General features: G+C 55.0%; 16 protein-coding genes across 16 annotated transcripts; 6 read left to right on the top strand and 10 right to left on the bottom strand.

Annotated features, from left to right (window-relative positions):
* Nucleotides 1–41: 41 nt before the first annotated feature.
* Nucleotides 42–1193, bottom strand: Malapachy_3942 (glycerol-3-phosphate dehydrogenase (nad+); the record flags this gene model as incomplete). Its single annotated transcript, XM_018138401.1, has 4 exons — nucleotides 42–944; nucleotides 983–1050; nucleotides 1080–1105; nucleotides 1147–1193. 4 exons carry the CDS (start codon nucleotides 1191–1193, stop codon nucleotides 42–44), a joined length of 1044 nt encoding a protein of 347 aa, XP_017991920.1.
* Nucleotides 1194–1524: 331 nt separating this feature from the next.
* Nucleotides 1525–2330, bottom strand: Malapachy_3983 (hypothetical protein; the record flags this gene model as incomplete). Its single annotated transcript, XM_018138439.1, has 5 exons — nucleotides 1525–1599; nucleotides 1661–1734; nucleotides 1769–2017; nucleotides 2048–2132; nucleotides 2166–2330. The coding sequence occupies 5 exons, from the start codon at nucleotides 2328–2330 to the stop codon at nucleotides 1525–1527; spliced, it is 648 nt and encodes a 215-aa protein (XP_017991740.1).
* Nucleotides 2331–2552: 222 nt separating this feature from the next.
* Nucleotides 2553–4692, top strand: Malapachy_3987 (hypothetical protein; the record flags this gene model as incomplete). Its single annotated transcript, XM_018138443.1, has 2 exons — nucleotides 2553–2803; nucleotides 2832–4692. The coding sequence occupies 2 exons, from the start codon at nucleotides 2553–2555 to the stop codon at nucleotides 4690–4692; spliced, it is 2112 nt and encodes a 703-aa protein (XP_017991741.1).
* A 26-nt stretch (nucleotides 4693–4718) lies between these two features.
* Malapachy_3938 (beta-glucosidase) lies at nucleotides 4719–7145 on the bottom strand (the record flags this gene model as incomplete). Its single annotated transcript, XM_018138397.1, is given in 2 exon segments — nucleotides 4719–7073; nucleotides 7092–7145. The coding sequence occupies 2 exon segments, from the start codon at nucleotides 7143–7145 to the stop codon at nucleotides 4719–4721; spliced, it is 2409 nt and encodes an 802-aa protein (XP_017991588.1).
* Nucleotides 7146–7393: 248 nt separating this feature from the next.
* Nucleotides 7394–7709, top strand: Malapachy_3998 (hypothetical protein; the record flags this gene model as incomplete). Its single annotated transcript, XM_018138454.1, has 4 exons — nucleotides 7394–7431; nucleotides 7469–7485; nucleotides 7514–7636; nucleotides 7666–7709. 4 exons carry the CDS (start codon nucleotides 7394–7396, stop codon nucleotides 7707–7709), a joined length of 222 nt encoding a protein of 73 aa, XP_017991621.1.
* A 52-nt stretch (nucleotides 7710–7761) lies between these two features.
* Malapachy_3937 (peroxisomal nudix hydrolase) lies at nucleotides 7762–9138 on the bottom strand (the record flags this gene model as incomplete). The annotated part of the gene is made up of 1 exon (XM_018138396.1): nucleotides 7762–9138. One exon carries the CDS (start codon nucleotides 9136–9138, stop codon nucleotides 7762–7764), a length of 1377 nt encoding a protein of 458 aa, XP_017991671.1.
* A 203-nt stretch (nucleotides 9139–9341) lies between these two features.
* On the top strand, nucleotides 9342–9878 carry Malapachy_3966 (zf-u1-domain-containing protein; the record flags this gene model as incomplete). The annotated part of the gene is made up of 4 exons (XM_018138423.1): nucleotides 9342–9360; nucleotides 9392–9430; nucleotides 9459–9518; nucleotides 9550–9878. 4 exons carry the CDS (start codon nucleotides 9342–9344, stop codon nucleotides 9876–9878), a joined length of 447 nt encoding a protein of 148 aa, XP_017992010.1.
* A 60-nt stretch (nucleotides 9879–9938) lies between these two features.
* Nucleotides 9939–11410, bottom strand: Malapachy_3940 (atp-dependent rna helicase; the record flags this gene model as incomplete). The annotated part of the gene is made up of 2 exons (XM_018138399.1): nucleotides 9939–10046; nucleotides 10073–11410. 2 exons carry the CDS (start codon nucleotides 11408–11410, stop codon nucleotides 9939–9941), a joined length of 1446 nt encoding a protein of 481 aa, XP_017991595.1.
* A 681-nt stretch (nucleotides 11411–12091) lies between these two features.
* On the top strand, nucleotides 12092–13522 carry Malapachy_3968 (acetylornithine aminotransferase; the record flags this gene model as incomplete). The annotated part of the gene is made up of 1 exon (XM_018138425.1): nucleotides 12092–13522. One exon carries the CDS (start codon nucleotides 12092–12094, stop codon nucleotides 13520–13522), a length of 1431 nt encoding a protein of 476 aa, XP_017992013.1.
* Malapachy_3941 (mob1 phocein) lies at nucleotides 13515–14300 on the bottom strand (the record flags this gene model as incomplete). Its single annotated transcript, XM_018138400.1, has 4 exons — nucleotides 13515–13955; nucleotides 13988–14040; nucleotides 14067–14170; nucleotides 14287–14300. 4 exons carry the CDS (start codon nucleotides 14298–14300, stop codon nucleotides 13515–13517), a joined length of 612 nt encoding a protein of 203 aa, XP_017991594.1.
* Nucleotides 14301–14471: 171 nt separating this feature from the next.
* Malapachy_3990 (3-phytase a precursor) lies at nucleotides 14472–16403 on the top strand (the record flags this gene model as incomplete). Its single annotated transcript, XM_018138446.1, has 3 exons — nucleotides 14472–14530; nucleotides 14557–15057; nucleotides 15086–16403. The coding sequence occupies 3 exons, from the start codon at nucleotides 14472–14474 to the stop codon at nucleotides 16401–16403; spliced, it is 1878 nt and encodes a 625-aa protein (XP_017991709.1).
* A 66-nt stretch (nucleotides 16404–16469) lies between these two features.
* Nucleotides 16470–18089, bottom strand: Malapachy_3935 (ade4-amidophosphoribosyltransferase; the record flags this gene model as incomplete). The annotated part of the gene is made up of 1 exon (XM_018138394.1): nucleotides 16470–18089. The coding sequence occupies one exon, from the start codon at nucleotides 18087–18089 to the stop codon at nucleotides 16470–16472; it is 1620 nt and encodes a 539-aa protein (XP_017991669.1).
* A 263-nt stretch (nucleotides 18090–18352) lies between these two features.
* On the top strand, nucleotides 18353–19546 carry Malapachy_3962 (mitochondrial carrier; the record flags this gene model as incomplete). Its single annotated transcript, XM_018138419.1, has 2 exons — nucleotides 18353–18453; nucleotides 18496–19546. 2 exons carry the CDS (start codon nucleotides 18353–18355, stop codon nucleotides 19544–19546), a joined length of 1152 nt encoding a protein of 383 aa, XP_017992016.1.
* A 62-nt stretch (nucleotides 19547–19608) lies between these two features.
* On the bottom strand, nucleotides 19609–20114 carry Malapachy_3945 (tyrosine phosphatase family protein; the record flags this gene model as incomplete). The annotated part of the gene is made up of 2 exons (XM_018138404.1): nucleotides 19609–19659; nucleotides 19689–20114. The coding sequence occupies 2 exons, from the start codon at nucleotides 20112–20114 to the stop codon at nucleotides 19609–19611; spliced, it is 477 nt and encodes a 158-aa protein (XP_017991917.1).
* A 521-nt stretch (nucleotides 20115–20635) lies between these two features.
* Nucleotides 20636–21273, bottom strand: Malapachy_3984 (aldo keto reductase; the record flags this gene model as incomplete). The annotated part of the gene is made up of 3 exons (XM_018138440.1): nucleotides 20636–20655; nucleotides 20700–21031; nucleotides 21059–21273. 3 exons carry the CDS (start codon nucleotides 21271–21273, stop codon nucleotides 20636–20638), a joined length of 567 nt encoding a protein of 188 aa, XP_017992064.1.
* A 97-nt stretch (nucleotides 21274–21370) lies between these two features.
* On the bottom strand, nucleotides 21371–24274 carry Malapachy_3936 (chitin synthase; the record flags this gene model as incomplete). The annotated part of the gene is made up of 2 exons (XM_018138395.1): nucleotides 21371–21484; nucleotides 21512–24274. 2 exons carry the CDS (start codon nucleotides 24272–24274, stop codon nucleotides 21371–21373), a joined length of 2877 nt encoding a protein of 958 aa, XP_017991670.1.
* Between the last annotated feature and the right edge of the window lie 68 nt (nucleotides 24275–24342).

The following is a 24342-nucleotide window of genomic DNA, read 5'->3' as shown; positions in this document are numbered from 1 at the left end:
CAGGGATTTGATTGTGCATAAGTTGAATACAAACAGACAACCTAGAGGTTTTCAGTGAGCTTCTCGGGATCGAGACCCTTGAACGAAATCTCATAGATCGTCTTAAACAAGGGGTACTCGTCGACCTTGCCACGAGCCTCCAGGAACTCGTACACATCCTTCGCAGTCTCGGTACCCTGGAGCTTCTGGCCGTTGAGGAGCTCAGCCTCCAGCACGTTGAACGGCTTGCGGGTCTTCACGAACGCCTCAGCGCACTTGCGGTTACGGCCACCGTAGCACGTGGTGATCAGGTCGGCCACACCAGCGCTTGTCTCCGTGAAGGTCTCCGGCTTCACGTTGTCGAAGAACTCCAACGAGAAGCGACGCATCTCCATCAGCCCGATACGCATAATAGCAGCCTTGGCGTTGCCGCCCCAGCCGAGACCATCCACAAAGCCAGCACCCACGGCGACAATGTTCTTCAGGGCACCACAAAGACTGACACCAGCCACGTCCTCGATCATACCCACGCGGAACTGGGGAGTGTCAAAGAGGCGGACATAGTATTCCGCCAGGCGGCGCTGGTGCGGGCGGTAACCGACCGTGGTCTCAGAGAAGAGACCCGAAGCCACCTCGTTGGCAATGTTAGCACCACTGAGAGCAGCGCATGGGATACCAAGAGCATCCTGGATCACATCAGCGTAGATGCTAATTTCGTGTTCGGCCACCTCGACACCCTTGATCATCGAGATAGCGTGCGCATCCGGCGCAATGGCGTTGCGCAACGACTTGCACACGTTGAGAATGAATTGGTGCGGCAGCACAAACACCAGCAGGGTAGCATCACACGCCGCCTCCTCAGCACTAGGCACAGCCACGACGTTCTCAGGCAGACGAGCATGAGGAAGGTACTTCGTGTTCACGTGCTCGGTGTTGATGATGTCCGTCAACTTGCGGCCATCCACCTGGGTGTGAGAAAGAAAAAAAAAAAAAGCATACATACCATCTCCTCGTACACGTACATGTTTACACGCGTCTCGAATAACTCGGTGTGACGAGCGCAGTTGTAGCCTAGGAGATAAGTCAATCAGACAACATACCAGCAATCTTGGCAATAGCGCTACCCCTACAGAGGTGTTAGTAGACCACCAAAAACGATACACGTACCAGTTACCGGAGCCAATAATCGCAACCCTCTGCTTGTGCACACCCATATCGTTGAACCTGCTGTGATAGAAAGAATAAAGGCGGCGAGGCCCGACGTTGCGCACTAGATGCTGTGCACGAACCCACGCGGCCGTATAGCGCATGGACAGGATGCGTGCCCGTGCAGCCCGGTGCATCCCGGGATGCTTTTAGGAATTTTTTTGAGCGATCGACAGTCACTATTAGTCAGGAAATGACGAATGCATACGACATGTTCCAATCACAATAGGGTATCTATAGAGAGGCTTAAGACGCACCGTCGCGCTTTGTTCGTCAAGCGACCGGCCTATAGCCGACGTGCCGATTGGCAAGGGGCAACCTGGACTACAACCCCCAACACTAAGGGACAGACTTGTGCAAGCGACGGATTAAGCGTTCCTGATCCAATGCAGCTTGACGCCTTTCGGGCAAAACCTGGAACATCATTGTTAGCATGCTTGCAGCAAAAAGGGAGCAGGAACGCCCAAATACATACTGTGTGCAAATGATGTAAAATGTCATAGCTAGATTGCAACGTAGCAGCTGCGCGGTCTTTCGCGTCGGTATCGACTAAGGGTTGTTAGATCGCATACGCACAACATACTATGCAAGGGCCGGCCACGTGTAAGGGCGCTGAAGCGTGAATAGGGCTTGGACTTGCGTAGGCGGCGGCGGCGCTGCTCCTCTTTGGCATTCACCAACGCGCCCATCGCTTCGGCGCGGCGATGAACGGCTTGCGCAAAGGCGGTGGGTATAGATTTGCGGCACTCGACTACGCGCTCCGTCGTTTCGTCCACTTGGTCCGACAGGGTATTGACCTTGGCAGAGAGTGCCTCATCAAAAGGCTCCATAGCTAGGGTGAGAATGTGTGTTTCATACGTACCTGCGGCGTCTTTCGCGTACTCGGCTAGTGTCAGGCCGTTGATATGAACATTTGGGATCAGGCGTGTACGTGCTGCGTAGACCCACTGTAGATGAAATTAGCATGCTTGGATACGTACACGTCCAACAGCCTGTTCTAGCATGGGCTCGAGGTGAGCTGCACCTCGTCCGCGTGCCCGTAGTCGCTCACGGCCAATATCGAGGGCATAGGACTGAATGGTCTGGATCATGAAATCCAAGTCGCTTGGATGTTCCACGTCCACCGGTGGAAGCTCTTTCGGCATGGCGCACAACGTAGATGCACCCAAGCCCGTCACGCGTCGATAGAACGTGGAGAACAACAGCGCCGCTGGTACGAGACTGGACGCTGCGCCACGCCGCGCCACGCCACGCAACGCGAACGGCGCGTGAAACGTTTACATAAGCAAGTGTTGGATGTTGTAGAAAGTGCCTGACAATATAACGACGTGACGCTCCCACACTTACGACACGCCCTGCGACACTGGATGCCGCGGAAAGGCCGAGGGACGATTCAGTCCGTCGACTTTGATACGGATGCCAACGTATCTTCTCAGCTAGACGAGAAGTACGATGATGGCCTGTCCCTGTTCGATGCGGGGATATGGAGCTCCAAAGGCCCCAGTACCAGTGCGCCACGTGTCAATGTGGTAAGGAGTGCGATGGTCCATGGCTCGTGGGCGTGGGCCGGCTGGACAGATGGCAATCAATGGACGCAAGTATTTTCACTAGCACAGAGGTACGCACACTATACATTTACGCGGCAGCTCGTCAGCGCTACGCTGGGGTCTCATAAAAGGCCTGTGCCTCAGCAGCCTTGTCTCGGCGTTGGTCTACGTATTCAGTTTGACTGTCCTGCCGGAATGGGAGAAAGAGGAAATTTGGCCTGATATGTCGGTCCAAGAAACGTCGTGGCTGGATCCAGAGCAGTGGATCGGCTCCGTAGGAAGCACGTTTTGGCTGTACCCCCTCATTGCCGGCAGCTATCTTATGGCATCGTCGTGGAGTGTAGGTGTGGCTGAATCCGCGTTCCTAGCGCACAATATTCGGCCATCACCACGTAAAGAGTATGGCGTGTTTTGGCTCGAGCAGCTTGTACGTCTTGTGCTGATTGTGAATTATTCTATCGCCTGTTTTGCGATTCAAATGGTGCCGTGGATCGGCCCGGCGTGTGCGTTCCTCCTGATGTCGTTTGTCGACGGGTACTTTTGCTTCGAGCAGGTATGGGTCGTGCGTGGCTGGTCGATGGAGAAGCGCCTACGGTTCGCCGAGTCGCATTGGTCGTACCTGATTGGCTTCGGCATTCCCTCGACGTTGGTCTCGTTCTTCCATCCCAGTGGCCTTCTGAACATGATGCTGTTCATGCTGGTATTCCCCTTCTGCACCATCCTAGCCTTCCTCGGCGATCCGCAGCCACAAAGTACGTCGTTTGGCGCGCAAACGGTCACGCTCCCGGCCGCTGCGCACGCCATGCGAGATCGACATTTGTCGCTGCTGCTCCCTGTACGCATCCCTCTGTTCTGGCCGACGGTGCTGTGCCGCCGCTGGCTACAAGCACGTGGTGGACCGCCTGTTCCTTCGAAGCATGGATTGGCGTCGTCGAAGAAGCGGGAGGATGTGCTGTCACCTGCCTCGCGCTCTGCAGCGTCGTTTGTGGGGGGAGCCTGGTCGAATCCTACCTCGGGTGTCGCGAGCGATGTGGACGACGTGTACGTATCGGGTGTGCGCCGTGGTAGCAGTGCTATGCATACGCCCGTCTTGCGCCAAACGCCGTCGATGCCTGATACGCCTGTCCTCCCTGACTCGCCCACGTCAATGTACAGTGCCAACAGCTCGATCCCGCCTTCGCCAGCAATGTCACAAGGCAGCACATTTGGTACACCCTTTCTCTCGCAAAGCGCCACGTTTGGTGGGCCAGCACCAGGGTCGATTCCCGCTTCACCGGCCATGCCCATGTCGCCGACCATGCGTCAGGCCAGCGATGGATTTACAGCTGTGCCGATGGCGCGACAAATGAGTGGTCCTTTGTCAGCAACCAGCATGCTTCGTCGACCCAGTGAGACGGGTCCCATGCCACTTTCCCCGGGCTTGCGGCAGCCTAGTAGTGGCCTACCCGGGTCCCCAGCTATGCGCAAGATGAGCGGCACGTTTACGAGCCAGCCGATGGTGCGCCAAACGAGCAATGCGTTCCCTGTGTCGCCCTCGATTCGTCAGCGTGCCGAAGGACTGCCTGGCTCGCCGGCCTTGGCTCCGCCATCCACATCAGCGTCCAACACCGCGCCCAACTCACCTCGTATGCCGACCTCGCCCTCGATGCGACGGCCCAGCGATGTGGGGATGTCGCCCACAGCGCGACGGCCGAGTGTAGTGATGCCTACGTCGCCGTCCCTACGTCAAACGAGCGGTTCGTTGGCCAAGTCGCCCTCCGCCCGCATGCCACCACACAGCCCGACACCCCTCTCGCCGACGCGTAGCACATTTAATGTGGGGCCTCGTTCGCCGACCCACACGAGCTTTGCAGCGGCCTCGATCGATATGGCGCTTGCGTCGTCAAACGACGAAGCGCTCGATGTAGACGAAGAAGAGGACGTAGCGATCCTCGTCCCGACAGAGAAAAAAGATGCGTGAATAACAGGTACATAATTAGTATAACATTACATAGAAGGTAAGGTCGTGTTCAGACGCAGATCGCGAGAGGACGCACCAACAAACACTGAAATGTCGCCCTCCGGACGACGCCATTGCTGGTGCGTAGCGTTCCACACAGACAGGTCATAATAGTTCAGCGTGAAGGAGACAGGGGTGGTTTGATTGCGAGGTACCCATACACGATCGAACGCACGCAAAACACGAGGAGGCTCACCGCTGCTGGGTGGGAAGCCAACGTACACCTGCGGCACCTCAAAGCCGTCCCAGCCACCTGTGTTGCTCACGTTAAAGTGTACTTTGAAGGCATCGTCGAAGAGCCAGTCCGGCAGGCCATCAGAAGCGATGGCACCCTGCCAACGGTCGTTCCACGAAGTCGCACCCAGTGTATCAATGTGGAGATCATCGTACGTAAAGTTGGTGTACGACAGTCCAAAGCCAAACTCGAAGCGTGGTGCAATGTTCTGGCTATCGAACCAGCGGTAGTCCACGCCGAGCTGCTCGGTGTAGTTGATTTGGGGGTGCGGCGCTTTGTCGTTGTACAGGACGTCTGCCGAATAGTCTTCGCGGCGGCGTGCAATGGTGTATGGCAAGCGGCCCGAGGGATTGTAGGTACCGTACAAAATGTTGACCAACGCATTGCCATTCTCCGACGACGGCAAATTCGCCCATACTACGGCCGTGACATTGGGATGGTCAATCCAGTCTTCCATCGTCACAGGACCAACGGCATGCACCACGACAATCGTGTTGTTGTTCACGGCAGCGACTTGCTTGATCAGCTCTTCACCACCATTCCACAGCGTCAGGTTGTTGCGGTCGCCCATGTTCGCAGAAAGGTCCACCGGCTTCACATTGGGCACAGTACCGTACGCCTCGCCGGAATTCGACGTGACAAACACCAGGGCAGCATCCGTGTAGTTCGCCGCCGCTTGCGCTGTGCCGTAGTCAAAGTCGTCAAACGACCAGTCCACAGCCGTATTGTCGGCACGTGCACGACGCTGGATCGCTTCATACGGTGAAATCATGTACGAATACACGGCCGTACCAGACCCCCAGCCCATGCCCAGCGGACCATAGGGCCATCCAATTTGGTCAGGGTAGTGGTGTGCACCCAGTCGGAAAGGCCCTGCATCCGAGCCGATCATCACGAGCTTCTTCGGCTGCCGCAGTGGAAGCGTCTGGTTGACATTCTTCAGAAGGACCGTACCGGCCGTAGCCACTTCGCGGGCAATCAGATGGTGGTCCCGCATCACATTCACATGGCCATTCGTCGCTGGGTCGTTGATATCGAAAAAGTTAAAGTTGGGCTTGGGGTAGCCTTCATCTTGATGCACAAAGTAGTACGCGGCCAAAATACGTGTCGCCATGTCCTGCACCCGCCAAAGCGGTACAGACGAGTTGGTCACTGCTTGCGTCAGATTGGCGCCCCAGTAGCTCGTGATATTCAGCTCACAGCAGCTGGTCCCACCTGGCATGGTCATGTCCAAACCGGCATTCGCAGAGGCGACGCCCGAGTGATGTGCACCCCAGTCCGACATTACGTACCCTTGGAATCCCAACTCGGTCTTGAGGCGCCCATTGAGCAGGTAGGGGTTCTGAGTCATCCACGTGTTGTTCACGAAATTGTACGACGCCATGACGGAGACAGCGCCTGCCTGAATACCGCGGAGGAAGGGATGCAGATAAATTTCCCGCTCGGTGCGTTCATCCAGGTTGGACGAGCCCGTATTGCGGAAATGCTCTTGCTCGTTCGCAATGTAGTGCTTAAGCACAGCTTGCACGCCTTTCGACTGCACGCCGAGTACGGTTTGGTACGCGCCTTCGCCGTTCACGTACGGATCCGCCCCGAATCCTTCCCAGTTGCGACCCGCTGCAGGCGCACGAATCACATTGATCATGGGGCCTAAGAACACATTCACGCCCTTATCCCGGAACTCTTCGGCGAGCGCCACCCCACGCTCGTACATGAGCTGCTTCGAAAACGTCGCCGCTGCCGTAATCGCAGGTGGGAACGCAGTAGCAAGGTCCACACCACGCAATCCAAGTGGACTATCCTGCAGGCATAGACCAGGGAACTCAATAGAGGGGATCGGAGCAATATTGCCGACACATAATCCGTTGCCATAGCCACTGCCTGTGACCAGCGTCACTAGATCTGACACGTTCATCTTGGAGACAGTCTCGCGCGCACGGCGTACAGGCTCGTCCCAGTACCCACGCGTCGTCGTATTAGGCGACGGGTACGTCGGTGGGCTCGACGGCATCGAGTCATTCCCATTGAAGGGGACCAGGGGGATGACAGGCAGGCCCGGCGCGGTATCAGGCACTTCAGGGCCATGCGCATCATCACGCGCATAGAACTGAGTCTGTGTACATACACACACGCCAGCAAACCAAACAAACGCCCCACACACGAAGCGTAGGAACCACATCGTCCCAAACCCACTCTTCGTCGTAGTTCAGGGCAGAACCACGCACTGCCACGCCTGGGACGCAAAAAGAGAAATATGCAGTCACTCCGCGTTCCATTGCAGACGCTTTGCCCTTGCACGACCGAAACCAATAATGACAAGGGTTCGGCGTGGGCGTCACGTGCTGCATGTTCGTCCGTCCTCACAGGCGCGCCGCTCCACGGTCGCGCACGGCCATCGTATCGTATTTCTTGACCTTCCTTGACAGTATGGCGAGCCAACAAAGTGATCCTTCCTTCTCGATTCAGTACGTGTCTTGACGATCTCTAACCCCCTTCTCTCAGACCTCATCCGGCCAAGTGTATGTATGAGGATGCTAATATCGTAAGCGAATGACCCCAACGCCACCACTGGCCAGGCGCCTACGGACGCCGCGAGTGGTACTGTACAGGCGAACCCTGGCCCACGCATCCTTGATACACAGACGGCTTCGCAGCTGGAGAAGCCTTTATGTACGTATGCGCCTATTCTCACATTGCAGCCGATGAAGAACTGCAAAAGCGCTCGGAAGAACTGAACAAGTAGTCAGTAATGCACATCTCTATCGATCTAGGAAAACAGGATGACCCCTTGCCGCCTACAAATGTGCGCGTCGAAAGCGGCGTAGCGTAAACCATGTACCCAGCGAGGCAAGGGTAACGAGACCCATGGCACGCAGGACCATAGTCAGCACCAAGGCCCGACGCACGCACGAGTAGAAGGCGGCCATCGCGAGACCGGACCAATGCGCATGATGCTCCAACTCGGTACCGATACTCTCCTGCCAGCGGCGGTGTATAGCACGGTATCGCCAGCCAAACATCCAAATCCAAAAGTTGACGTCAGGGTACGTGAAGCGTGGGAAGACCTCCGACGTACTGGGCGCCTTTTGCGCCAGCACCGACGTCTGAGGCGAGCCAAGTAGCCATGCAGAGGGGGTATGAGAGAGAAAACGCTTCAGTGAGCTCATAGCTGGCGGCTCTTTCGGAAGTACATGCATGTTGTACGTAGCCATATGCGACAGAAAATCAAGGGTCATACCGAGCGTCAAGCCCCACAACTGCAAAGGCGGTGTGTGCGATGCGACGTACTCTTGCTGCGAAGGCGAGAGCTGAAGCGTATCATCGTCTTCCACACGCACAGGTGGAACGGGGCCTTTCACGTCCGGCAGAATCTGAGCGGCATCCTGGAGAGGCAGCGCGGAAGGAGCGTTGGCCAGCTCAATGCACCGGAATGACATCTTGCCCACCAGCATTTGGAGGAGAAGTCGCACAAAGGTGCTGCGAGGAGCATGACGTGCAATATCAATATGAAGCGTGCCCCACTTGGGCGTCGGCGTGAAAAGCAGCGACAGCGGCACCCAGTGCAGCGACGAAACTTCCGTCGGCTGCAGGTTCGGCAGCGGCGAGAACGGTGACAGCTGCATGAACACGTACGGACTGAGGATCATGAGCAGGCGTTTGCCGAGGCTGCTCGTGATCTCGCGGTCCTCGAGATGGCCGACATGTAAAAACTCCTTGTCGGCCAAATCGATACCCACTTCTTCCCACGTCTCACGCATGGCCGTATACACGCCACTTTCATCTTCAGGATCGCGACGACCACCAGGGAAAGCAACGTGCGACGACCAGTTGTCACCTTCACGCACAGCACGCTTGATGAAGAGCACCTCTGGCGTGCCACGCTGGACCCATGGCAGCGCAAAAAACTGACGCAAACGAGCCTCAGTGGTCATAGTACCGTTGGCATCCTGCTGCGACATGGAAGGGAAGAGGTGTGCATCCTCTTCACTGGCCTCGCCTTGGCGCCACTTGGCACGAAGCCACGCCTCGTCTTCGGCGGCAGGGCGAATACGAAGAATCAGCGCAACACTCGCACGACGCGGCTGCGTAGGCGGACTCGCTAGAACGCGTGGCGAGATAGTCGCGAGACGGATAAGCCCATGTTGCAAGTGTGCTAACAGTGTGTGCGACATGATCCACTCGCAACGTGTCACCCACCGCAGACGGACGCGAGGCAGAACCCTGGGCTGTCGATGCGGCACGGCCCCCGGTCTCGAGGGGCCCACCGACACACAGGGCTCCATGGCCACGTGTCGTGCATCTCCAGCTCCACATTTTTGTCGTCCACACGAAAAGCCTATCCTTGCTTGGGCTGCTGCAGCGCCGCTACGACGTGATGGGCAAGCACTATTGCGGTACGTAAACGAGCCATGGTCTAATTAGTAGATTACTGCGACGTATTTCTTACGCACGACTCCACGTCTGGTACGTGTAGAATGTCAACTTACACCAGTCCGCAAAGCACACAACTGCGGTAGAAATCACCTGCAAAATGTGCGCGAGTACTATGCTTGTACGTACCAACGTTCATGACTCACCCGTAGCTTTGCCTGCCGCCGAGTTGCAGGAGATTGCGGATAAAATCCTAAAGGGGTACGAAGCACGAAACCTACCACCGCCGATGGAGCTGGTGGCACCGCACTTGGCCTACCGCCTTCCGCCGCCGTCGCTCATGCCCAATGGCCGTGCACCCATTGCTGGCGGTGTACCGATGCCCGTTCGCCCGCCGCCTGGCGTACCACCGCCTGGCGTACCACCGCCTGACTTTTCCAAGCCGCCGCCCAACTTTGCGCGACCGCCGCCGGGTATGCCACCGCCTGATTTTTCACGCCCGCCGCCACCATTGACGCAACCCCCACCGCCGCGTCCGTAACAACCGAGGCGTGTAGATCCTTTATACCCACAAAATAGTATACATGCTATGCAAAGCTAGCTATTCTTCCTGCTTGGCACGTTTGGCCTTGTCGTTAGCACGCTGCGCACGTCGTGCTTTGCGTTTGTTTCGTTCCTGCTGCTCGCCGAACTTTTCATCATGCAGAGCCTGGTGTAAGTCAAGAAAGTACGTACCATAGAAGCTACTCGCTTCGCAGCAGATACAGCAGAGAGCCGTTCGAGCACTTGCGATTCAGGCATCTCCCATACATCGAGGGTCTTGTGAATTTTCTCTTCGATGGACTGGATGAGGGACACATCATGCTCCGTAACAAAGCTCACAGCCCAGCCTTGTTGGCCTTTACGAGCAGTACGACCCACTCGGTGCACATAGTCTTCCCAGGCTGCTGGCACGTCCCAATTCACGACCAATTCTACGTCAGGGATATCCAGACCACGACTGCCCACGTCGGTAGACACAAGAATAGGGACACGACGTGCACGAAACATTTGCAAATGTTCAAGTCGCTTGGACTGTGGTAGCATCGAGTGCAGAGATACATTGGCGATACCCAGCTCCGTTAGCACACGAGACACCAACTCTGCAGTTTTGCCTCGCGATACAAACACAATGGTGAGGGGAAAGGAAGGTGTTTCTGCCTCACTGTTCTCCTCTTTGCGTGCTTTGGTCGTGGTCCGATAGATGTCGGCCAGCTTCGTCGTCGCGGCGGCTGTCTTTTGGGACCGGCATGGTGGATCGTGCAGTAAGTGAACCAAATAGGGTTCGCGCATATGCGAGGGTACCAGCACGTAGTGCTGCTGAAGCGTCGCAGGTGTTGATGTATCCATCTCAATCTTGCGCAACAACGGCGGCTGCTTGCCATCCTCTGGCGGCTTTTCTGTCAAGCGTTCAATTTCCGGCGTGAGTGTAGCTGTGAAAAGGAGCGTCTGCCGCAAACGTGGCGATGGAAGGACGGAAAATAGGTACGATAGGGCTGAGGCAAATGTTGGTGACAGCAAGCGATCTGCCTCGTCTAGCACGACGAACGAGCATCGTTCCAAGCCCCAGTCCTGCGCAGCGCCCGACGACAGAAGGTCGACCAAGCGACCAGGCGTGGCGACAATCACATGTGGTCGCTGTGCAGCCAGTTCATTGGCCTGCTTGATCATATCCACACCGCCAATGACCAAAGCACATCGCAGGCCCATACGACTGCCTTGTCCTACAGCTAGAAACTGTTCCTGGAGCTGCACGGCGAGTTCACGTGTCGGCGTAAGGACCACAGCATAGCCACCTGTCATATCTTTGAGTAGATTCTGTAGAATCGGCAAGGCAAAGGCTAAGGTCTTCCCTGACCCTGTCTGCGCACCACCGATCACATCACGGCCCTGCAGAATCGCGGGGATACATGCGGCCTGAATCGGGGTGGGGACCGTGATCGCAAGCATTTTGAGTGCACGCACAAGCTGCATGGAGATGCCCAGCGCCGCAAACGACGTGGGCGCCGCTGCTGCCGTCTCCGTGCCGCTCATCCCACGAAGGTGAAGCAAGTCAGTGCGCATTAAAAAAAAATTGGCATGCGAGAAAAGCCTTCCCTCCATCACGTGCATCGACCTTGTCTCGCATTGACCATGACGACATCTGAGACACCGGAACTGTATGCGGCCGCGTACGTATGACCATCGCTTACCTATAGAGACTTTTGCTGTATGTGCTACCACACTAACATCGCTAGTGATCCCGATGGGTACGCCCACGACATCGGTCGGCGAGTACATCACCGAATGTCAACGTGTCCTGGAATCGATGAAATCGGAAGGTATTCGCTACGAGGTACGTATGTTTCTTCCACTTACATGATAGCTTCAGTACGTATCATGGAAGACTTATGAGTAGCGGCTACGGGACCAATGTAGAAGGCCCGATCTCCAAGGTCTGGCAAGCGCTTCAGCGTTGCCACGAGGCCGTTCACGCTATGGGCGTAGGCCGCATTGCTACGGACATTCGCTTGGGCACACGTACGGACAAGCCTGACGGTGCAGAAGACCCACAGCACTGGTCGCATGGTTTGTCGGAGAATCAGCGCAAGCGCGAGAGTGTTGTGCGTCGGCTGCAGTAGACCTAGAACATAGACGCCACCTAGTGGAGGACCCAAATAGGGCCTGTTTTATCTCTCCACTCGGATCGTTATCTAGTCATACTTTCCTTCTACCATGCTGCCCCGTACCACGTCGTGGGCCTGGACGCGCGGCTGCCGCGCCTACACAACGCAGGCCAGCGCGTGTACCAAGTACATGAAAGCTACGCATCCCGACTTTGTGGATGCGCCTACCTCGACTACAGTTGGTGGACAACTGCAGCGATTTGGCCAGACCACGTTGGGCACGTACATTCGTCCGCATGTTGTGTTTTCGCATGGCAAGGGACTCGACTTGTACGCCCAGGTGCCTAGCAAACCTGGTGCAGAGAAGGAATATCGTCGGTACCTAGACTTTTCTGCAGGTATTGCGGTCAATTCCCTCGGTCATGCGGATCCTGACATTGCGCGCATTGCCGGTGAACAAGCTGCGACACTAGTGCACTCCAGCAATCTCTTCTACAATGAATGGAGTGGCGAGATGGCTGACAAACTTGTCGCTATGACGCATGAACATGGCGGTGTCGGCCTTGCGCCTCATGCACCGCCTGCTGCTTCCGGCGAGGATTTGCGTGTGTTTGTATGCAACAGTGGCACAGAAGCGAACGAGGCAGCGCTCAAGTTCGCGCGCAAGTACGCGAAGAGCAAGGATGCCAACCGTACCGTGCTTGTGTCGTTCAAGAATGCATTCCATGGTCGTACCATGGGCGCCCTCTCTATGACGCCCAACCCCAAGTACCAAGCGCCATTCATGCCTTTGATTGGCGATGTGCGTGTGGGAACGTACAACGATACCGCTCAGCTTCACGACTTGATTCGCGAGGATGTAGCTGGCGTGATTGTTGAGCCTGTACAGGGTGAAGGTGGTGTGTTTCCGGCTGATGTGGCCTGGCTGCAAGCCGTTCGTCGTCGGTGTGACGAAGTCGGAGCTACGTTGATTTACGATGAAATCCAGTGTGGATTGTTCCGTACAGGTACAATGTGGTGCCATTCGGCGATGCCCACTGATGCCCACCCCGATATGGTGACCATGGCCAAACCACTGGCCAATGGCTTCCCTATCGGTGCTGTGCTTATGCGTCCCACCATCGCGCAAGCGATTGTCGCGGGTGATCATGGCACGACGTTTGGCGGCGGTCCGCTGACGTGCCGCATTGCGCACCATGTACTTGGCCGCCTCGCTGACCCGGCGTTGGTGAAGAATGTACATGCTATGTCCGAGCATCTCTTCACTCGTCTGCAGCGTATTCAAACCTTATTCCCTGACCTGGTCGCGGCAGAAGGCAGTCCTCGTGGACGTGGTCTGCTGGTCGGTCTGGGCCTCCAGGAGGCATCGAATGTTGGTCGCGTAGTGGCGCTCGCCCGCGAGCGTGGTGTATTGCTCCTATCGGCCGGTAGCGATACCGTGCGCTTTGCGCCGAGTCTTACAGTGACCAAGGCGCAGGTGGACGAGGCGATGGACGTACTGGAAAGTGTACTACTTGTACTTCGTGAGACATCTACCTAGAAGAAGTGAGACGCTTATGTTCTTCCAAAATCGCGTCGTTGATCTCTGCGAGGGGAATCATCTCGCGGGGATCCATCAACTTGTATTCGTGCACAAACAGGAAAAAGTGTCGGTAAGATGTATTGAGATGCACTTCCAAACGCAATGCGCACATCTGTGCAAAGTGGTGGTTATAGATGTGCGCATAGATGCGGAAGAGACGACGCAACATAGCTTTCACGCGGTCCACAAACACAGGCGGGAATGGCGCTTGCGCGTCCACCGGGAACAGCTGCTCGTCATCAATTTGGCGCTGCGCCCAGTTGAGAAGGCATTCAATATAGTCCGGTGCGGACAGACGTGTGGATCGCCGGTACTTGGTCGACGACGAGTCTTGCCAGTGGTACTCGAAGCGCGGTCCCGCACACATTACGGGGCATTCTCGGGCTGTGCACTGCGTGTGAGTCCAGGGCCAAGATCACGTACAAACTCGGTCAGCGTGCCGTAGAGGATATTTAAATGGTTGAAAAAGTCGACCGCTGGACGTGAGTAGACGTGTACATACTGTTCACAGCCAACCATTCTTCAAAAAGCTCGCCTTCCGGGAGACGAACAGCGACACTGAGGTTGCCACTACCCAGGGTGGATTCTGCGAGTCGTTTGAGTTGGCTAGTGTGAGTAGGTATCTCGACGTACTAGGCGCGACTGCCTTCCTGTCCCATCCTCCGCATATTGTAGCCATACGGTTTCGATAGGCTGCATGTAAGCGGGATAAGATCACGTACCCTAGGGTCGCCATGGTCTACGCACGACGTACCACCAATGTGTTGGTATTCCACCCTCCCAGCGGCGCCCGAGAGGTGGAGGAATCACACGCGTCGGATCACGTGGCCTCACGCATCCACTCCCCCTCCCTTGGAGGGAAGATCGGTGCGTGATAGGTAGGTACAGCTGCTGTCCTCTCGTCACGATGCCAGGCGACGTACGTGAGAGTATGGAGCAAGACCCTGCGGAGATGGAGAAGTTGATGTATGTACAAGGCTACTCACAAGCAGTCTTCATCATATGGAGTCAGACGAACATGGTCGGCCGATCTTGCACTCTGTGCCCAGTCATGGCGGCGATGAGCCGTATCGTACCGCCCGCGGCGGCTACATGGCGCCAGGCCAGGAACATGTAGATGCAGAGGTCGATCATGCTGGTCGTCCGCCATGGCTCCGTCATTTTGATTTGAGTCGTATGCCACCAGCACGTCGGCGCATGGTCCAGCTGTGGAGCTTGCTATGCATTGCCGGCCTGCTCGCTGGTCTCTTTTACTTTGCGCTGAGCCCATCCTCCTCGCATGATGACAAGTCTGTGGAAGTCCAGACGAAGAAGCCTACCACGGCTCAGCGTCGTCCTGCGTCGTTTCCTACGTACATTGGATGGCCGGGCTCCTATGAAACGGGCACACCGCCGCAGTTTGCCGACGAAATGCAGCCGGCGCCTACCCCCACCCGCGGCGTCTCGCCTATCCAGACGTCGATGCCCGAGTTTGACGAGAAGTTCAATCCATTGTACGTACCATACATACTCACCGTGCAGCTACCATATGGGCCCCCTCTCGCCGTACTATTCTGCCCAGCATGGCGATATCGATAACGCGCGCTACCTTGCGACACCCGAGTCCGCCAATGGCACATGCTCGTTGCGCCAGGTGCACATTCTGCACCGCCATGGCTCGCGGTATCCGACCAAGGGCGCACCGACGGAGGCCGTATCTGCGTTGCTAGCTCAGCCCGGTGTTACGTTCGATGGGCCTCTGGCTTTCCTTTCGCACTACACGTACCGCTTGGGCTCGGAGCTTCTTGTACCGCTTGGCCGGGAGCAGCTGCACATGTCTGGTGTTAAAGCTGCGATGGACTATGGCCGCCTGGCCGCCGACGACTTGGAGCATGGCAGGAAATTGCTTGTTCGCACAGGCAGTCAGCAGCGCATCGTCGATAGCGCTCTGGCTTGGGCGACAGGGTTCTGGGGCAACTCATGGGTCAACAAGACGAACGTTGAGATCCAAATTGAGGAGCCAGGCTTTAATACGACGCTTGCGCCCAACTTTGCATGCAGTGCGGCCGCTGAATCGTTCCAAGTGGCCGACTGGGTTCAGACATACTTGGCCAAGGCAACGAAGCGCTTGCAAGCGCATGTGCATGGCGCAACTCTTACGCCGGCGATCTTGTTTGGCATGCAGCAGCTGTGCTCGTACGATACAGTGGCGTACGGCCGCAGCGAGTTTTGCCATTTGTTCACGGAAGAGGAGTGGCGTGGCTATGAATTTGCCTGGGACCAGCGCTTTTACTACGATTACGGTGCTGGGAATGTTGTCGGTCCTGCGATGGGTCTCGGTTGGCTCAATGAGATGCTTCATCGTATGACACACAAAGCATGGGACCCAGCGACGCAGACGTCGGAGAATGCGACGCTGAACAACGATGCGGCATACTTCCCTGTCGATCGTGCGATCTATGCGGACTTTACGCACGACTCGGTGATCACAAGCGTCCTTGCAGCTATGCGTCTTAAGGAGCTGGGTGTGGCGCCTTCCGTGGACGATCCCCATCGCGCTTTCCGAACCTCGCAGGTGGTGCCCTTCGGTGCACGTATGGTGTTTGAGGTATTTGACTGCCCATCCCCCGTCCCGAACCCGCCTTTGCCACCGCCTACGCTGCGCCGTCGACGTGTGCCGCTGAAAGCGTACCCACCGCAGACGTATGTGCGTATGAAACTCAACGACGCGATTGTCCCGCTGCGGCAGCTGGAGCACTGTGAGGACCGCGTGGATGGCCTGTGCACTCTCCGCCAGTTCTTGGCTTCGCATGCTGACCGCCATGAGCAGGGCTGGTGGGCCAAATGCACAGGCGCTTAACGAACACGTAACATAGACGAAGAAGTATACTATATATGTACGAACGACATCGATATGACCTTGACCTTAGCGCGCTTTGCTGTTATGCAGACTGATATCTTCCGACGCGTTGAACGGCCCACTGCAGCTTGCGAGCGTCTCTGACTCGGGCGCCGAGAGGGATGCATCAACTTTTTGCGCCTTTTTCTTGCGTTGCTCGTTGTCCGAGCGCAGGCCTTCAAGGTGTATGAGGTACGCCTCATCGACCCCGCCCGTGACGTACTGACCGTCAAAGACCGAGCAGTCAAACTTCGTAATCGCCGGATTGAGAGCACGAACGCTGTCCACCAGTTCGTCCAGCGTCTGGTAAATCACAGCATCGGCCTGGATGGTCGCTGCGACTTCTTCGACGCTGCGGTTATGCGCTACCAGTTCGTTGCGGCTCGGCATATCAATACCATACACGTTCGAGAAACGGATCGGCGGCGCACAGCTCGCCATAAACACCTTTTTCGCACCGACTTCACGTGCCATCTGAATAATTTCGCGCGACGTAGTGCCACGCACAATACTGTCATCGACCAGCAACACGCTCTTTTCGGCAAACTCGAGGGCCATCGCATTGAGCTTGCGGCGCACATTCTTACGGCGCACACTCTGGCCAGGCATGATGAAGGTACGCCCAATGTACCTGTTCTTGATAAACCCTTCACGGTAAGGCAAGCCCAGTGTCTGCGCCAACTGCAGCGCAGCCACACGCGATGTATCGGGCACAGGAATCACGACGTCAATCTTTTCGCCCTTGTCCAGCAGCTCCGCCTGGACCTGCTTTGCAAGGCGGTCGCCCATCGCCATACGGCTGCGGTATACGCTCACGCCATCAATCACACTGTCCGGACGAGCAAAGTATACGTATTCGAAGATATCCGGCGTAAAGGTGTTGGGCGCCGGCTTCGTTACTAGCTGGCGGCGGGTAACATTGGTCTTGGTCACAATGACCGCCTCACCAGGTCGCACATCTTCCCACTCAGAAAAGTCGAGCGAGTCGGCAACGACACTCTCACTGGCGAAACAGTAATCCATTCCGTGGCCACTCGACGCCGGGCCCTCCGCCTGGCGACGGCACATACCCAGCGGACGAATACCATGCGGATCACGGAACGCAATAATACCAAACCCGGCCAGCATGGCGACACAAGAGTAAGCGCCCACGGCCTCTGACATGAGCGACTGAATGGCCGCAAAGATATCCTCTTCGTTGATACGGAACTTGCCTGTACGCTGCAAGTGATGCGCAAACAAGTTCAGGAGCAACTCTGAATCGGAATCTGTGTTCACATGGCGGTGTGCTTCCGTATCAAGCATCGTACGCAGCTCGTCCTGGTTCACTGTGTTGCCGTTGTGGGCAAACACAATACCGTACGGGCTGTTCACGTAGAACGGTTGAGCCTCCGATAGCGAGAAGGAGCCGGCCGTCGGGTAGCGCACATGGCCTACACCCATCGAGCCGACCATGCTGGCGATGCTGCGTGGGTCAAAGACGTCACGCACCATGCCATTGGCCTTGACTTGGAAAAAGCGGCCTTTCGCACCACATGTGACAATACCCGCTGCATCTTGGCCACGGTGCTGCAACACACCGAGACCTTCATGCAGTTCGGAGGCGGCATGCCCGTGCTGCAGCAGCACAGCGATAATTCCACACATGAGCGTTCAAGCAGGGGGAGGGGTAAAAAATGACGTACACCACGATCACGTAGAGTCAGCCAGCCCTCTGTGGGCCTCTTTTACACGTGGAGAAGCCTTTTTTTTTTTTTTTTTTTGCTGTCTGTCTACCTATATGGATTTGTCAGCATCGCATACGACGCCAAGAGGACGAGAGTGGTGGTCGGTGTGGCTGACCAAAAAAAAAAAAAAAGTGGCGGAGGCAGCGTCGTGCGTGTGTGCGTGCATTTTGTCTTTGCATCTTCATGAGCTTGCGCGAACCAAGCTCCCGCACTGGATCGAGTCCTATGGCTCGGTCTACAGGGGAAAAGCGGACGCCACCATGGCTGCATTTTGCTGCTGGAGGGTATGTTGGCCTTGCGTTGTCGTGTTCGTTCTAATATCGTAGGGCTGGCGGTATGTGTGGCGCCATCATCACGTCGCCTTTGGACGTCGTCAAGACACGACTGCAATCCGACCTGTACCGTGGACGTGCTACTCTAGCCGCTGAACGACCAGGGTTCATGGGCGTCCTTGTTCGTGCCGCCCTGCAGTTTGTGGATACCAGCCGTTTGTTGGTCGACATTGCCCGTCGCGAAGGCACATCTGCTCTTTTTAAAGGGTTGGGCCCTACCTTGGTGGGCGTAATTCCCGCACGCTCTATCAATTTCTACACATATGGCAATGGAAAACGTATCATCGCCGAGCACTGGCATGGCGGTGCTGAGTCGTCCATGGTGCATCTCAGCGCTGCAGCGATCGCTGGTATCATTACGTCTACGGCCACCAACCCCATTTGGGTCGTTAAAACCCGTCTACAACTCGAATCACAGCTACGGGAGGCGCAGAATCAGGCTGCAAGGCAAGCAGCTGTTGGCCAAGTGCGCACATCCTCCCCCACCCAACATGCCACGCCATCAGCTGCAGGTCGCACACCCGATGTGCCTCAGCGATGTCTCTCCACGGCGACTCTACCTCGTGCCCGGTTCTTCCAGGCGCAGCCGCCGCCACAGCACCCCAGTACCAATGCGCTACGCATGACCCTGGATATCTTCCGCAACGAAGGCATTCGTGGATTTTACAAAGGTCTAAGTGCAAGTTACTTGGGTGTCTCGGAAAGTACCATCCAGTGGGTACTTTACGAGCGTTTGAAGCACTGGCAACGACGCGATGAACAGCTTACTTGGTTCCAAACGGTAAGCTCGGCCGGCACAGCCAAGATGGTAGCGACCATCATTACATACCCCCACGAAGTGATTCGTACGCGTTTGCGGCAGCAACCTGAGAATGGTATACGCAAGTACACAAACTTGGTGCAAACCTTCCGCTTGGTATTGCGGGAAGAAGGCGCTGCGTCGTTCTATGGCGGTCTGAGCGCGCATCTTATGCGTGTCATTCCAAACGCCGTGGTCACCTTTTCCATCTATGAATTCGTGTTAATGCTTGGATCTAGTATGTAGGCATCCTCTATTGTAATTATATCAACGCTGATCTTCCATCACACAAGGGGTATACATAGGTCTTACGCTGGGTTGTCGCCAAAGACCAACTCTTCGTCGAAGAGCTCAATAAACTGGGGGTGTGAGTATGATGTAGACGTACTTGTTCATTCATCATGCGCACCTTGGGGCCTGCATACCGGCGATACTCTTCTAAGATCGCGCTCAGGTTCCAATGCTGCAGCTTTCGAAGGCACCCAATAACCGTACCTGTTCGATGACGACCAAGATTGCACATGACAAGGCAAGGGTACGTGGCGGGCTGGACAAGCAAATGAAGCGCTTGCAGTACGATCTCTTCCGTGATCGGGTCCCACGCATTTGTGCTGTACAATACACCGAGATGGTGCATTTCAATGTTTTGATCGCTGCAAAAGTGCTGAAACCCTACTTCCGGCTCCTCTGGCGCAAGCCAAATCACACTTTTCAAACCAAGTTTCTCAAGGAAAGGAAAGTTTAGCTGATCAGGCTGTCCTGATCGGTACAAACTCTCCTCTACCATACCAAAGTTGGGCGGCGGAATCAGCATCGTGACAACAGTCGGACGAAGCGAGCGTCCGCCGCCCCGACCTTTCACCTCCACATGGGAAAGCCACCACTGTGCCACTACGTGCTTGCTATGCCTAGGCCTATTCACCATAGACCTCTTTCCGTATCGAGGCTAGTTGGTCGTCAGTCCACGATGGTAAATGCACTGCATCTACCGCTTCTTTCATGTGCTCTTCATTTTGTGTGCCACTGAGTACACATGTAGCTAGGCCAGGTAAACCCATACCCTGACTAACAAAGGCATAGACCACTTGCGCCGGTGTGAGGCTCTTTTCGACAGATAGTGCTGCGACTGCATCCGATTGAAGCAGTCTTGGATTGCCTGTGAGTGTCCAGAATGGCTGATATGTAACACCTCGTGGTCCATCTTCATCAAAATGGGCCGACGGAGGGAATGTGTTGGGCGAGAGGACAGGGGAGAGTTGGGACAATAGGGATACATCATGACCCGTAGAGCTGTGCCAACGATTCTGCAGGATGCTTGGTTTAATGCGCGCCTTTTCAAACAAGATGGCGAATATCTGTGGGTCATAGACATCTTATCGTGAGCAAGACAGATACATACTGCTGAAACCAATATACCGAACTAGGCCCGCATCGACCAGGGCCTCCATGACTGCCCAGGCTTGTAGTGTGCTTTGCAAATTGTTCATAGGTGAGTGCATTACATAGCTGTCGAGATAGACCTCCTGCAGAGGCGCTTCTTCTCGTTCCTCGGTATCGCGCTTGGCTCGCACAGCGTACTTGGCCAGTAGAGAACGAACATTAGGAATGGTAGCATCTGGATGAAGGTAACGCAAGCTGTTGATAAAACTCTCACAGACTTGATCGGCCACATTGGCCTGGGGGTCGTATGGAAGAAACCCTGTAGGGTCTTGACCGCTCATTGGCGTGAATCTAGAATGTTAGTATGCGTGTACATACTTTGTTTGGATCCAGATATCATGCCTATGCAGCCCCAGCTCCTTACAGGCTTGTTGCAGACCAAGGCCTACCAAGTCCTCTCTATAGTGTTTTCGCTGAGCTGCAGTATCCACGCCACGAAACCCCATATGAAACGCAATGCGAACAAGTTCGGTGGTTTTCACCTCTTTCCATGCAGTCCCATACAAGATCCGCGGCATTTCAGGTAGCGGCATCGCTGTGGGATTATGCGGCATTGAAGATGCTGTCAACATACTGAGATCTCTGTCGTGGGGGACGTGGGGGGACACAACAGATTATGTAAGAAAAAAACTATGAGCGCACGAACCACTTGGTGCTTTGGCGTCGGATCCAAAAGACGAGACAGCCAATGAAGCGGAATAAAGCCATGCTGAATGTCGACCACAAGATCACCTTGAAGTAGATCTGCTGGTTTTGTCTTCCTTCTCGTACCTCGTCATCCAGTTTAGCGTGGGGTTGGTAGTCGTACAAATTCATAATGAGAGCCACCAAAAAGGCATTGGTCAACAACCACAACGCAACTAGGCGTGTGCGGAATGTGCGATTTCCATCGTCCATCGTAGGAGTGCTCTTCTCATGCTCAACATGGTAGGGAGACATAGCACGAGATACGACATCTTGGAATCGGGTATCGAGCTCTTCCTGCGATAGCGCCGCTTCTTCAAAGGTATCCGCTTGTTCGCACGATTGCGCCGGCCCCACGCTGGGAAGTGCATCTGCTTTGTCGGCACCTTTGGTGCCCCAACTTACATCATGCAGGTTGCAAAAGGCATATACATTGATGACGTTCACAAAAGAGGGTGCCATAAGTGTGTATTGAACAGAGCTTGTAAGCATGTGCCATGGATCAGCGTATAAAAGAGAGGCAATGAGATAGATACCAAACATAGCTGCCAAGGAAGCAATAAGGACTGCCGTGGTATTACTTAGAACCACATCAGCGTAGTCGCCATTTTTTGGATGCATAGATGCGAAAGATTCGGCCGTTAGCCACAATGAAATTACAATCACATACAGGCCCAGGAAACCAAACACCGCGAACGAAAGGGCATATACAAGATGCTCGCTTTTGGGTCGGTTTCCAAGGGCCAGGACAAATTGGAGTGCCAGAAAGAATGCATAGAGCCACATAAATATGAGGTTGACGTAATGAAAAGCAATGAGCCATGCATCCCCATATTGGCGCAGTAGAATACTGGGAAGGTATTGAATAATGATGGCAAATGTCAGCCATAGATTGGCGAGAGCAAACCATGATAAAATTAGCTGAATGAGGTTGTACAAGGCTTGAACATGGAAGAAAAACATACGCGTAAACCCATGGCCACTTTTATAAAACCGTACAAAGTGGACCAACGAGTAAATGGAGGCGGCAAAGGAGCCATTGAGCCAGCGACGCCGCTGTGAAATCAGCTCAGCTGTATGCTCAGGTACATCCGTCTCTGCCTTGCTGGGCTTTACATAGGACAAGATCCATTGATCACCGGCTTTGGCAACTAGCTCGAAGCATAAAATACGGTCTTCGGCCAAAAACATATTTTTCTTGAAAATATTCATTTGCGTTATACCTTTGTTCCCAAGCTTCTCAGCCAATGTGTGATCACCATGGAAGTATTGCTCAAGAGGCCGCCCCGTCACAGCACGATATCGATACGCACTAAACGCACCAGGAAGAACGCTAACGTACCCAAACGTGGATTCCAGTGGTTTATCCAGAATATTGCTGATCTTGTACTCAAAGTTCTGTGCAGCAACCAGAGGATTGACGAGCTTGATACCATGCTTGATCATCGCATGAATTTCACCACACGCTCCACCCAGGTTGGGATTGTTATAGAATGCTTCCCACAAATGGTACAGCGCAAGTGTGCCTGGTTTGGTGCCCACATCAATGAGCACCACAATCTCAGGTTGAAGCATACGACCGAGGGCGTGGAAGACCCATCGATGGCTGTTGATTTTCTTTGAATTTTTCTGCTTGAAACAGAAAATCATTTGCACAGGTACCAAATTGGAGTCTTGGCCAGGCACAGGCTGGACGAGCTTCGGCGTGGAATCCACAGAGATCTGCGTTGTATACTCGAAAATATGCGCCACGGTCTCTTTACCATTCACTTCACGCTTCATAAGTCCATCCTGATAGACGCCAATTGTCGCTAGTACATCCAGCGTTTCTTTATCGCAAGGGTCAATCCCATCAAAGACAAGCGACACAACGATCTTCTGCCATGCAGGTTGACCGTCCTCTTCGGATCCTTGCCAGTAGCGAGAAGTGCGGTGCTTGCATATATCCCGGATGTTTTGCATGACACTGTACAGTGTCCTTGTGAGTAAGTTGCGATCTTCATTGTAGTAAGTCAGTGTAATGAGCAGCTCAGTGGATCGTCGATACTCGCTTGACGTGCGCAAACCCCAACCATGTTCCGACGTGAACTCATCAGGATCGCAGGTTACCGCCGAGTATCGTAAATGTGTAAACTCCTTAGGGAAGCCTTGCTCTCGGTACATGGGCTCTACAGCGTTCGAGATAGGCGTAGGCACGGGGTAGTCCACGATCCAGTTGCCTTCCGTCAAGTGCACTTGTCGTGTGTGGCCATTCTCTGGACGCTGCTGACGCTGAACCCATCCTTGCATGCTTTCTGAATCAAGAAATGGGGCGTCTTCTGCATCATGGAGAATCGGTGGCATACCCAGATGAAGCGATGATTCGTTCAGATCGGCGTAGCTGACTTTACGATTGCCTTCCATGGTCGAGTAGCTTGATCGGGCCAGACCATCACGCTCAAAATCACCATACGCATCGTCCATGGACATTAGAGGATCGTTGTATGGCTCTTCTGCAGGTGCATGGTAATCATACATATCTGCCACATGCGATGTTAACGAAGGCGGGGCAAGAGTAGGTGGCGACACAACGTCCACCGATCCTACACGTACAGGTGCAGGCTTGACACTGCTATGATCGGGTGATGTAACGCTAGCCTGGTCCACAGAATGAAAATCTGGTAGGGATGGACGAGATGAGAAGGGTTTGTTCATCGACGGCGATCCAGCCGATCGTTGAGGCGAGATCAGTGCATCAGGTGAGCGAGTTGGGGGGCTGGATTGGCGCAGTAAATGCTCTTCTACTTGAGCATGCGGTCTCGAAGCACCTATATTAGAGGCAGGCGTCTTTGGCAACGGCCGACGTCCCATGACCTACGCAGGCAGGGAAGGTGCAAAGAAAGAACGAAACACTAGCAGGCACCATATGGTGCCTGTGC

The sequence above is a fragment of the Malassezia pachydermatis genome (assembly GCF_001278385.1).
Source record: "Malassezia pachydermatis strain CBS 1879 chromosome Unknown scaffold4, whole genome shotgun sequence".
NCBI lineage: Eukaryota > Fungi > Basidiomycota > Malasseziomycetes > Malasseziales > Malasseziaceae > Malassezia > Malassezia pachydermatis.
This window is presented reverse-complemented; position numbering and strand designations above follow the sequence as displayed.